This window comes from Aptenodytes forsteri, unplaced genomic scaffold (assembly GCF_000699145.1).
Source record: "Aptenodytes forsteri isolate BGI_AS27 unplaced genomic scaffold, ASM69914v1 Scaffold142, whole genome shotgun sequence".
NCBI lineage: Eukaryota > Metazoa > Chordata > Aves > Sphenisciformes > Spheniscidae > Aptenodytes > Aptenodytes forsteri.
In genome coordinates this window covers 4,473,613-4,487,100 of record NW_008794598.1, presented here as the reverse complement: position 1 = coordinate 4,487,100, position 13,488 = coordinate 4,473,613, and the positions used below count along the sequence as shown (strand labels likewise).

Below are 13,488 nucleotides of genomic sequence, written 5' to 3'. Positions count from 1 at the left end.
AGATAAATGGCCCTAATTATAAAGAGCCAGCTGCTCCTGTAATCCACTTTGTGTCCTGCCCCAAAACCAGATCAAGCTCCTAATTAAATTACAAAAAAAATATTAAGGCCAATTGAAGTATTTGCCTTTTGCCATTCAAGTAGAATTGACCCTAAACCAGAATCCAAGATCTGGTAGCAATCTAGATCTAGATCTGGTATTTGAGACAAGTACCTTATCTCTAAAACTGGGTCAAACTCTGAACCACCCAGAGTTTTGCAGAAATAAAGTTTTTTTTCTAGTTAATTCCAGGATAGGAAATGAGAGTGGGCCGGAGCTGGGAAATCACACTTGTTTTTATCATCTTAATTTTTTAAACAAAAATCCTTCGCTCCCAGGCAGGTTTCCTTCATTTGGCATGTGTTTGAAGATTCTCAGCCCCTGGCTAAGATTCAGCACGCTGTCATTACAATGTCAGGGATACGCTTCCTCCCAAGGGCTTGTTCACATCCATTCATCTCACGCATCATTTCTACCACTGATATCTGGGATTCCACATGGGACCTGGCTGCATTGACACAAATGAATTGAAGGAAACAGACTTTGATCTCCCAGCTGAAAGGGGAACACGTGTAGCAGTAAAACCCCATGATCGACATGAACTGGCACTAGCACCTCCGACAGCAGTAGCGCCTTTGTGGCAGCGCTGTGAGAATAGCTTGCAGCAAACAGTTTACTAAGCCAGTGGTTTTTTCCATCCTGTGAATTGGCAGCCAGAGATGAGGATTCTTCTCCAATTTATTCCTTATTCCCAGATCTCCCTGACTTTCCCTGAACAATCTCCATGAATCGTGGTGGTCTGGGCAAATTCAAGAGAAGACAACCCTGGAGGTACGTCTATCAGTTACACCATGGGATGAGATGAGCTTGTTCCAGCAGACATGATCGTTCTGACACGTATGAAGTTGGGCTCTGCTCTGCTTTCCTGGCAGTCGTACAGCTTTCTGGATCAAAGCTGGAGTCTGTCCAGATAGCAAGAGCTCTGGCAGAGCAATTTCATGTCTGCACTCAATATACCATTTAGACATACCCTTATCATCAGATGGCTGTGGGGAATACTGCAGTAATTCAATGCCCTTGGATGGATCACTGTTGTAAAAGGAGGAACCTCTTCTATTAAAGTTAGAAGACCTGATTCAGCACAAAGCAAGCAATAAATTCAGTTTTCTCCTTATACGAGTCATTGAAGGAGACCAAACCATAACACTGTCTTTATACAAGTGGCATTTCTAATTCAGAACTCCCTCTCTCCACAAATGCCCTCACATTTGCTTGAACCATGTCTCTGCCCATCGACTTGTTCACCAGAATAGTCCAGGGAAGTACCCTGGCATTTACCATGTGCTGATTGTGCTCGTCTGGGGGGGATTTACACCCGTGATTTAGCTGGGGTTGTTCTACACTTACGCTGCAGAACCTGGACCAAAGGTCAGAAAGCTGAAACTGGATGAGGTCTACATGGCTCAGATGGCACCCTCTTTGAACTCTGTGCCAGCACACAAGTAGCACAAGATGTTTCACAACCCTTCTTTCCTTGCGATCTTCTTGCAAAAGTCTGTAGCTAAACAATGGCAACACATGTAATGACCATGGCTCAGCTGCATTTCCTTAAAAATAAAGCAATCCTACCATCAAGGCACCAAGCCGCAAGGCTTTGCCAAGGCAGCAGGACAGCTTTCCAAGAAGAAATGAGTCATTTTTAGCAGGTGGCGCATGTGAGACCCATGAAGACAGCAAAATTCTGGCACTCTACAGCTTGTTCAGACTTTGAGCCTTGCCTTTAAAGCAATTCATAGATGCTCATTTTGTTATTTGCAAGCAGCGTTATTCCTGCTGCATCCCCATCTTTGTTACTCCCTGATGCAGATGTCGTCGGGGAAAACACGACTGAGCATCATTCCCAGCAGAAGCGTTGTGCTCCATCCCTTCTAGACTTTGCAGCTGGCAACTCCTCTGCTGCTGAATGGAAAAAACCACGCTCCTGCAGAGGCTTCTGCTGCGACAAGTTTGTGTGGACCATCATGCCAGGGGTAAAGCCACCGCAGTAAGAACCAGCCCAGCTGCTGAGGAACTGACCTTAAGAGCCACCAGAGAAGGGCATCAGGAACGGACACTGTGATCCACTTGCTGTCCCTACCTGGAAGGTGCTCAGATGTGAAGCATCTGCTCCCCTTCACAACTGGCTGCAGCCTTCTGGAGAGGGCGCTGCAAGAGGCAATATTCACGTTACTCACGCATCTCTACAGCTGGGAAAAAAATAAAGAAAAACAGACACTAACAAAACCCCAAATGGAGGTCGTAAATAAGAATAACACCAAGGTTAGAGCTGTTAACTCAAGAAAAGGATACCTTGGTTTTCTGCAGAATCTTTACCCTTTTTTTCCCTTTGCTAAGAATTCCCTCTGGGCCCTGTGTTCTTTCACCTTTTTGCTTTCTATTTCTGCTATGACTGAAAAAACACAGAAGAAAACCATAATTTTTCTCCTAACAAAATCTTCTCAAAGCATTGTTTTGATGCATTTTGACAGATTCACAGTTCTCAGAAAAAATATTTAGACCAAAAAGAAGCAGTCACTGAAGTTTTCTCTCCTAGTAAAAAAGGCATTTCCGTTAAAAGAACAACAAAAATACTTGGATATGTGTTTCTCAGCCAATCTAATCTTGGCCTGAACTGAAAAAAAAGTCAATAAATGCAGATTTAGAGGTAATGTTACTTCCCAGGTCATGCGGAAGCCTTGAATTAATAAATTAGGGTGGAAAACTCCTTCCACTGAAAATCCAAGACAGCTGGTCCCTTTCTTCTTCATAATCACCAGCAATAAAAGCCTTGCAGGCTGACTAATGCCTTCCCTAATGCCTGGACAAAGCTTGTTTCCAGGTTCTGTGCTTCCTGAGCCCTGGGCAAGCCAAGGGCTTGACAGACCTCCCAAACCTGGAAGAGCCCTTGGGAAGGACCCTGACCTCCTCTCGCTGCCAGCTCAGCAATGCTGCATTAGCGGGAGGGAAAGGTAAGTTATAAATCACAGCCAGGAGCCCGAGTTAGCTAGGGTGTGTGCAAGAAAGGGTTATGCCATCCTGCTCCAGGAATAAGAGGCATCCAGTCTACTGGAGTTCACCATTCGATGCCTGTTGCGGGTGCTTGTCTTACTTTCCCAGTTCACTACCTGAACCACCTGGGTGGGGAAATATCCGAGAACTTTCCTTATAGTTGCAGAAAACACAGCTAAGGGTCCAGAGGTTATCTGTTGCTTTTTTAAGACCTCAGGGAGCTACGTGCTGCCCCTCACTTTCTGGCTTTCCTCTGAAAGTACCAGCAGGAAAACCCTCTCCCCAATTTTTTCATAACTGGTGAACATCATGCCCTTACTACAAAGCCTTGCCTGGCTGGAAATCTGCACCAGTGTAATTTAGGGCACATCGGCACATGAAAGTGAACTTGATTTAAGTGAGAGCATCACTTGAAACTGCAATAGCTTTTCTCAATTAACTCTGCATGTAGGAAAGACCTTGAAATGCATTTTAAACTGCTATATTAAGGCATTATAAAATCCTTTGTGAACACTATTATTCTGGCTCACTTTAAACCCGATACCCCAATCTGACATTAATACAAGGGTTGCGATCATGACTTAGTAAGACATAACTAAGCAGCTGAGTTGTGATAACACTTAACCCACTGCAATACAACACCCTGCCAGTGACTTTGTACCATTTCTGCAGCTTTTTCTTTTCTGATGCAAGGGCTGAGTCCTCTGCGACAAAAAGCCAGCCCTTTCTGCACATCCCCAAGTGCCATCCTCGCAGTGCCAGAAGCCCAGCATCCCACTGTGCACCACGCAACACGAGTGGACGACATGGCACGGTGTGGTCAGGGATACCAGAGTTATGTGCTCTCGCCGATTTGACTGCTGCAGGTCAAAATTAGTGCTACCAAGTACTCTAGTAAAGCAGATATTACTGGTCATGGTAGTTGAAGGCAAAATATTTTATGTCACATTAGTGCTGGGCTGGGTCTATGCATGTGGTTAATTAAAGAGGCTCAGCTAGAGAGTGGTAATTTGTTAAGCTGCATAACTTAACTGCTTGCAGTCATCTGCCTATCCCCACACTAAGCTCCTCCTAACATGAAAGAAGGTGTTGAACTGTGTCCGTTAAAATTTATTCTTTTGGCTACTGAGGTGCAACTTCTGCGTGCAGATAAGACAGAACCATTCCCCTTACGGTTATCGCATGTGGGCAGCTCTGTACACCAGCCCTCGCCAGCTCTGCTACCGACAAACAAGCAGCGCTATGGGAAGCCCCAATATTCAAAATTTACCTCGAAACTCAGCCTGACCTTTCTGTTCACAGCTGGCCGCCAACAGAGCCCTGCGGGCTGCAGAGACCCCAGCCACGGGAGAGCCAGGCGAGCCCCCCCTGGGCGGCAGCAGGGAGCTGGCATGCGCCTGCTCCTCCCCGCGGGCAGAGAGAAATCAAAGGCTGAGCCCTAAAAAATTAAAGAGCCTTTTCTGCTGTTCATCTCACAACCGCGTTTGTTCCTGTGATTAGCTGCAATCAGCCAGGACCGAGAAAGGACCTTGTGCCTTACAGAAGGGCCAGTGCCCCTGTGCATCCAGATACAGCAGTGTCCTGCAGGCAGTACTTTTTAACAGACTGAAAACTGGACTTTAATCCTAAGAAAGATCTGTTTTAAAATTCCCTCTACTGGCGAGAGGGTGGAAATTCAAGCTGCAAGGTTCAGCTCACCGAGCAATCCACATCCAGGCTTTGAGGGGCTGTGAGCTCTTGCCCTGGCCTGCCCAGGACCACCTCAGCCCACCTGGGAAAAAAAACAAGTGACCAGCTGGAAATTCCTATATCATTTCGTATTATCCGGAATTCTTATTTCAACGTCACTGAAAACTTTTAAAGACAAGCTTTTATTCATTAGAAATAAAACTAGGGGATTTTTTTTTTTTAAATGGTGTTTCATACTGAAAAATGAAACATTTTATTTTGCAATGTCAAGGCTGGCAGGTTTGAGTTGTTCAGAAGATGGCGATTGCCATGAAGTTTCCTTCCTGGCTACCGCCACGTCCTTTACGGCAGCTCGGCGAGCGCGCTCGCTCTCTCATCGGTGACAGACAAACCAGGACGACTTTATTGCTGATGTAAATCAGAGAAGCTCTGCTGGCTTCTGAGGAGCACTGCAGATTTATGCCAGGAGCTGACCCGGCATCTCTATTTTCAAAACTAGGGCAGATTGAAATACACTGTTTTTCAATAATATATTCAGGTTAACAGGGCTTTTATATTTGGGCAATTAATCTTGCATAGACTGAGAACCTCTTGGGACAATGTGCAAAGGTTGCTAAGAAGAGGAAAACAAACACAGTTGTGTAACTCACTTCTCCCATGTCTTTTCTTTCATGAAAACACATTGCAGTGATACGGCAGTGATCTGCAACCCAGCAGTAATATTACTTTAATAATCAGAAGCATACCAAGACATAGTATAGGAATGATTTTACTAAGAGGTAGTATTACCTCATCTTGTATTACTGTAACATTATTCAAACCAGAAATATTGAGACATAAATCTGTGGCAACAGAGGAAAACCAGTGTGGTGCTAGAGAAAGTCTTTCCGTTTTATTGCAGGACTGTTCCCTCCCGTGGCGTGTGCTCACATACAGAAGGGGAGGCCTGGGGCATGCACACACGCTTGTCCCGGTGTGTTTGTGCACGTGCTCGTACTATATTTAAAATCACTCTGGGTCCCAGTACTGATCCCTGGTCAGTGCCACCAAAGACTCTTCCCAAACCCGGTCCTTGTCTTTCTGCGCTCCCTCTCGCTGTCTCTTCGGCCTGTCTGCCCGGCAGCCCTCCTGCCATCTGCCAGCGTCTTCAACTTAATCATTACCCAATAAACACCGTAACAGATGCTATTCAGAAGTCCAGACCACTGAGGTGTACCACAACTTCTTGCTTAGGAAACAGACATCTGCCCAGGCAATGGCATCCAGCCTGCTGTGATCCACTTTGGGCAAAGCTGTTACCTATTATCCCATTTTTCCAGGTATCTCCATGTCTTTGATTCTCCCTTTCTTTGCTCTAAAGCTTGAGTAAGACTGATACATAACTTTTAGGCCTGTAATTGCCTCTGCTGGTTTTTCCTCTTTGCATTTGCTGTTCCCCAGTCATGCAGCATCAACCCCAGCTTCACAGATTTACCGAGATCCTTGTGATTTGACCCTTAGTTTTTAATTCTTCCAGCATATTAGACTCTAAAATGGCCTGGGAATACAACTGCTATATGCCAAGCAAACCAGTAATCATGGTTTTGTGCTCAAGCCCAGGGAAGGAGATACTACCAACTAAAAACTGTCGAACTGCTTGTTTTCTGACCAGGCTGCCAAAGCCTGGTGAAGGCAATGCTACCCAGCAATCTGCATGATGACCGCTTCAGTGGAGAAGTGGCTGACTGCAATGGAAACCATTCAGTCGCATATAGTAGCTGCATCGTTGCATGACAGAAGTTTCCAATCGCAAATAGCAACAGACTCAGAAAGGATATGCAGGTGGCTGCTGCTTGATTAATGTGTGCTGCATCTGTTATTTCAAAGTGGCAATTACACTATATAAACACACCACTGCAATAGCACTGCATTGATTTATGCTAGCTGAAAATCTGTCCCTTTACACTGGTTTTTTTTTTCTTTATTTCTCCTCCCACAAAAAATAATTTCCTTCTGAGCCCAGTAAACAGAAGATCTCATTGGTTCTATGTTATAATAGTAATATCGCATTCTGCTAGGAACCAGCAATTCTGCCTCTGGCCATGAAATTCAGGTAATGACCCATAACTGAAGTAAATTAGTGTTTAATTTCCCATCCCTTGCAGACAGCTTACTAACGGAAATTGATTTCTAGCTTTTTTCTTTTTAACATGCTTGTGTAATGTCTTTATTTTAGGTTCAAGTGGTTTCCAGCGAATTTTAGCCAAAACGCTAGTGTACAGGTGACCACCGAAAGCATCTGGTTAATCAATGTTGTGTTAAACTGTGCACAGGGGACCGTCATGGCAGGGACACCCTCGTACACCCAGCGGGCTCCTTCTGTCCTGCACTCCCACCTGTGGACACGCTCTGGGACAGGTCTTCAGGTGGAGTAAATCAGCAGAGCTCACAGCCATGTAACACGTACAGAAGTCCTGCTGTTATGGACCTGATCCCTTACGCACAAGCTCTTATACAATTACCATGGTCATTTGTACGTGACACACTTCAGTTTACGCTTTCACGTGCCCAGTGCACTCCCAGACAGACAAAAGGGTGCTTCTCTGTCCCATGCAGCCACCCTCCGACCTACAGGCGAGATGCCCTCAAACCAAGCCAAGAGCCTCAGATGTCACATCTCGGTGCCGTCTGGACCCAGAAGTCAGTCCTGCTCTCCGCACAGTTGCTCAACCACCACCAAATCCCCTGTAATTCTTGCCGAATGTGGGCTCTCTTGTGTAATCTGATACAGCCACCAGCGCACGCACACACACCCTTTTTTCTGCTATTTAGGTAAAACGCAGCCAACAATTTCTTCATTGTATAGCAGCACCAGCATTAGAGACAGAAGGTGGCCTTGGATGTCCAACCCTTTTTCTTTGCAAGGCAGAGAAAGGCAGTAAGAGAAGGTAAGGTTTTTTTACAGCTCCTACCCTGTTAAGTTATAACAGCTGTGAGACAAAACAAGGTTTTATAACAGTGTTGTGTTATTTTCAACCCTCAGTTATTTCTGCGGTCTCCCAGGTTAGTCTGGCAACTACAAAGGAGTAGGGAGGAGGGAAAAAATCTACTTTTCCCATTCTACTTTTCTGAAGTACTTAGGAGGAACCAGAACTCAGCTGGTGCTGTTTTACACTTTAAAAGCAGGACTAACAGCTATTATTTTTCTCAGTGTTCAGTTGATTTTCTGGTTCCATAAACACTTTAATAGCGCTATAAATTGTCTGGTAAAGGAATTGTTAGTTAGAGATGGTGTCTGGGGTATTTGTTCCTTATTGATGTGTAAATTGGCTTGTACTGCCAGTGTGCATTTCTAAAGATGAATGCTTTGTAGCATGATGATAATAATAACAATTAGCATAGGATATAGCAAAGTGTTAATTGTGAATTAAAATCCCAAACAGAGATGCCTGCACAGATCAGTCCTCTCCTTGTGCTTTCTGTTTCTCTGACCGGTGCTCAGAGCGCCGGGGACGTTTCCCTGGGTGAAGGAATTTTCTGTGCCTGCTTCTCTCTTCTTGCATTGCTAAAAAACAATCTTTCCCAAGTGCATTTGCTCAGGTGCATTTTGCACTTCTGCCAATAGCACAAAACTGCTGTGCTCCTGGCGAATCCTATGTGTCATCCTCGATGAATGCTAATTTGGGTTTAATTCCTTAATGGATCAAAAGGGAAGGTGAATATAGAGACCAAAGGAAGGAGGACAGAAGACTGGTAGGTTCAGAGCCCTATAGAGAAAAATGGCAGGGGATGGTATGAGACAGAGAATGAAATGCTAGATGTTATCCTTATCACAGCTGTCTTGTGTGGGAACATAATGTAATTATTAAAATAAATGTTCCTTCCCTTTATGCAAGAGGAAGACCGTGAGCAAATTAAGAAACTACTCTCGTGCCTCAGCTTACCTGCTTACAGAGGTGAGGATCCACCTCTGCCTGCTAGGGCTGCAGGGAGGATTAAACAAGATTCACTGAGCGCTTAAAATTTGCTGTAAGGATGTTGTCTTGTTATAGACCTCGTTTAAAATATAAATCCACGGTGAAAAATTGGATGAAGTCAGAATGGACAGGGTTTTCTGGGCATGATCTGTCTGGGTTTTCATATTCAGAACAGCATGCAGAGGAGCGAGAACAGCTCTGCTGAGATGTGTAGCCTCCATGAACATACATTAAAGTTTGTATGTTGTCTGACTTGGGCATTCGGAGGAGGAATGATAAAAGTAACTGCAGTCTTGTCTTCTAAGAATATAACCACCTTAGCTGAACCCAGCCACACGAATATTGTAAGAAGCCATGAGATAGCAGGGGGGAGCCACTTTGCTGGGTGGATCAAGGGGAAAAATGTAACCATGACAGAAATAATTACCCCCATTTCAGAGATCGGGAGCTGGGCAGAGAGAAGCCAGCAGCAGAGCTGAATACAACATTAAATACTTACCTTCTGCCTTAGAGACTAAAGTGGAATATGGGCAATTAGAGAAAAAGCTCGAAAGATCAAAGTAGGAAAAAATGTCCTTTTAAAGTGATAATCAATTATTGTTTTTAACTGACAGCAGGCAAAAGGCTACTTCAAGCCACCAAGGAAGGATGTGGGCTTATACCGTTGGTTTTACTGTCCTGCCTCACGTTGGAGGTTTCTTTGGCTGGTTCATTAATCGAAAAGAAATACCTGTTTGGTATGAGAAGCTGAAAAAACCTTCATGGTGTCCACCCCGCAGAATATTCCCTGTTGCTTGGACTGTCCTGTACACTGGCATGGGGTAAGTTCTGCATACCACTCCCTCTCTCATCCTGCTGTTTTTGATACACAGAAGAGCAGCCATTTCAAACTCTTTCATTTGCTTTTGGGATAGCCCTTGTACCCGAATCAGCAGGGCATGTCAGGTATGCTTATTCCCAGCAGATGAAGTACAGCCTGAGCCAAATTCTGGGCCGAGTTCCTCAGATTCACACTGCAGGCAACGCTTTTGGCCAGGGACACAGCCCGTGCTCAGCTTTGTAAACAGATACTAAAAACAGCCGCTGCCCTGGGGAAGTTGTACGAGCCATGCAGGTATGAGGCAGGCGATGGATTTGGGAGTAGCGAGGGACACGGATGCAGCTGCCGTGCAAATATGACTGTCCTGCAAATCCCTGTTGCGAAACAATCTTACATGAAAAGTATCAGGGATTTACTCACTGCAAAACACTAATGCGTTTCCCTCTTCACAGCTATGCCTCCTACCTGATATGGAATGACCTGGGTGGCTGCAGCAGCAAAGCTATCGTCCCACTTGGCCTCTACGGGGCTCAGCTGGCCTTGAACTGGGCTTGGCCTCTCTTCTTCTTTGGTGCACGTAACCTGAAGATGGTAATGTATCTGGCCATCCATTCATCTGCTGGAGGCTTGTTTGCTGGTGTCCCTGCCACAGGGGTTTTGGGGTTGTTTGGAGGTTTCCTAACTAGCATTATGCAATTGTAAAGAGAGCTGCAGGAAGAGCTTTTGCTCATATACAGTTCACGCTGCACCTGGTTCTAGACAATGCTATCAGTCCCTCCCACCCTTCACCCTGCTCCTGCCATGCAGATAGCCGGCCCGACCAGAGCAGGGTGGGAGATCAGGAAGTCAATAGCCCAGCTGCTGCATCTCCTAGTTAAGGATTCGGGGCTAGAGATAAGTCCTGGGAGTCACACCCTGCGCCGGCAAGCAGCAAAGTTAGCATCCCTATGGGGGCATATTAGCTGTGAGTGGCTTATTGAGCAAATACAAGGCACTGTGCACTGTAGAGCCCGTTAGAGGATACGCACGAAGGTAAGGCATGGCACGGCAGAGGCGGACTTGTGATATATTCAAAAAGCACTTACCTGAGGTGCCAAGGCCTGGAGGTGGCGGAGGTGCAGAGTAGGACTTAGGTTTCCATCTGAATTTTGTCACTCTGTAGATGAAAGGTACATTTAGAAAGTTTGTTAAGTGGTAATAGCTATTGGTACTAACACAAGCATGTTTCTGACCTGTCTGCATTGGCATTATCAGCAGAAGGCAGCACTGACTATCATAAACAGTGTATTAATCTGCAGAACTCGGTAATGAACAAAAAAAATTAACATTAGTCTTGGCTCCTGGTGTGATACATTCAGATCTCACTGACTAGAGTTCAGAGCCAAGGTCCTGGGGTTTAGGATCACTCTAGGTGACTTTTCAGTGCTCAACCTCCCCCATTTCTATTCCATCTCACCACCTTTAGTAGGACGGTTTATAGTCGTGCTGGGGAAGACTGCCGCGTGTTCCTAAGAGTGAGCACCACAGTCATTGTCTTCTCTCTGCTCCAGGCACTGATCGACATCCTGTGCTTGGACGGCCTGGTGATAGGCACGATGTGCTCCTGGTACCGCATTAACAAGATAGCAACGCTGCTGATGGTGCCTTACCTGGGCTGGCTGGCCATGGCGACTTGTCTCACAATCCACATCTGGAAGGACAACCCTGAGCAAAAACCAGGAAAGAGTGAATAAGAGCAGGACAGAAATGAAGGCATTTTGTGAAACTAAACTATGCTGATGTGAACCAAGATCTAATAATTTGGGGGATTCATTTTGGGACAGGCATGAGAACGTGACTCCTCCTCCCACCTTCATCATGGTTGTGTAAAGGAAAGGTTTGCACCATGCACCCGTGTGCTCCTTTAAAGTAACCGTGCATCCTTAACGTGGGAACTATTTTCTCCAGCACTGTTGAGTTTGGGGCTACAGCTGTATGGTGACCTTAATGCTATCAGGTCAAATTCCATTAGCCAAATTAGGATCTCATGATACGAGCGTAATTCAGAGTATCAATCCTGGACACCCCTCGAAACTGCTACCGTTCCCCCAGAGAGCAGAACTTGTTCACACACGTGGTAAATCCCATCTCCTCTCCTGGGACCAAACAAAAATGCCCTTCACTCATGCACACCAATTTTTAAGAACTTACTTGATTTTTTGCTATTTGTGCTGTTGCTTCATTTTCATGTATCGCCCGGTTTGTGCTTTATACCATTAACTTTTTATCTGTCGGCTACTGAGCAAGCAGTAATCTGTCTTGTTCTGCTAGTGAAAGGAAACTGGGTACTTTGACTTCTATTTGTGGAGTATCACACTTCTTGAGTTTCATGCTCCAAGATAAAGCAGCAATGATTAGAATGCAAATGCTTCTCCCAAGAGGAAATTTCTCTCTTCCACCTCTGTGTGCTATTCCTCATCAGAAAAGAAAAACAAACATCAGTGCCTTTGAAAAAAATACTTTAAATGTTTTGGTTTTTTTTTTTAAGTACGGAAACACAAGAGCCTTTGTAAAATTTAAGAACTTGCTCACACTGCCTTGAAGGTTGTAATTACAAGATTGTCAAAAAGCCCCATGCCAAGTCTGTCAGGTGCAGTACAGGTCCCAGAGTCTTTCCATTCCTGAATATTATTAATCAGGAAAGGTTAAAATACAAATAGTTCCAGAGAAATGGGACCAAGCCATGACAGAATCGGACACAAAAGGTGCATGGACTAGCCCTTGTCCATCCTTTATTCTGGCCCTTACCTTTGATAGATCTGAACCTTAGATGTTGCTGTATACAGAGAATATTTACTATTATTTTTTAATTGATAGAAGCAATGTATGTGAAGAAAAGTGGTAGGTGGATCTTCTTTCTGGCAGCTGACTGTAGATTAAGGTGGGTGCGTATACTTGCAAAGGGTGGGGGTAGGAGGGCTTAGCTGGGGATGTAAAATAAATTGTATTTGCTTTTAATAAAACCAAGCCACTTTTGTTTGGAGAATAAATAAATCCAAGTTATTCTTGTTTTACTGGTGTGGTGCTAGGTTTGCAAAAACTTGGGGGATCCTGTCTGGAGTCCATGGCTTGTGCTCTGGCTCCAAAGGGAAGGGGATTGGCAGCAAGGCTCTGCAGGGCTCCGGCGGCCAGACTCATTCCTGGATGCACGTTAGAAGTAAATGGGCTGTGTGGTTTTTGAGCCTAAAGGTCCCAAAGGTTCCTTCAGCTGGGGCACCTGCACAGCGTAGACATGCTCACTTGGGGATGCATCCCTGTGACAGGCTCCCCCATTATACTTCACCCACAGCTTCAAGGTAAGGAAGCTAATCCTTGGGTTTGGGGTCCTTCCTGAATCACGTCAAGCCTGATTTTTAGAGATGCTGAATGTTCCCAGGTCCAACTCATGTAAATGGCAGAGCTGGGTGTTCAGCATGACTGAAAGCTGGGGCCAAAAGAAACAACACCAGTAGCTGAGAGCAGTTGAAATTTAGAATCATAGAATCGTTTAGGTTGGAAAAGACCTTTGAGATCATCAAGTCCAACCATTAACCTAGCACTGCCAAGTCCACAACTAAACCATGTCCCTAAGCACCACATCCACACATCTTTTAAACACCTCCAGGGATGGCGACTCAACCGCTTCCCTGGGCAGCCTGTTCTCTTGAAGGCGGTCACGCCCTACATCCCAAGTGCTCCTCTTCAAGTCCCAAATGGTAAATCACCTCGTAGGGGCCAGCTGTGTCACATCTACAGGGGTTCTGGGCTCTTTGGTGAAGAGCTAAGGTGCCTCTTTGCCTGCTGGTGCTGCAAGTCATGGGAATCATCGCGTTTAGGGCAGCTGGGGAAGAAATAAACTTATGTGTAACATGTGAGTGAGGAGTCTCTGACCACCGATCTTAGGTACCCCTGGTTCCA

General features: G+C 45.3%; 1 protein-coding gene across 1 annotated transcript; it reads left to right on the top strand.

The window, feature by feature from the left end:
• The first annotated feature begins 7,615 nt into the window (after positions 1-7,615).
• Positions 7,616-12,549, top strand: TSPO2 (translocator protein 2). Its single transcript, XM_009272843.2, has 4 exons — positions 7,616-7,703; positions 9,347-9,553; positions 10,005-10,143; positions 11,103-12,549. Exons 2-4 carry the CDS (start codon positions 9,381-9,383, stop codon positions 11,283-11,285), a joined length of 495 nt encoding a protein of 164 aa, XP_009271118.1. The 5' UTR covers positions 7,616-7,703; positions 9,347-9,380; the 3' UTR covers positions 11,286-12,549.
• Positions 12,550-13,488: the final 939 nt, after the last annotated feature.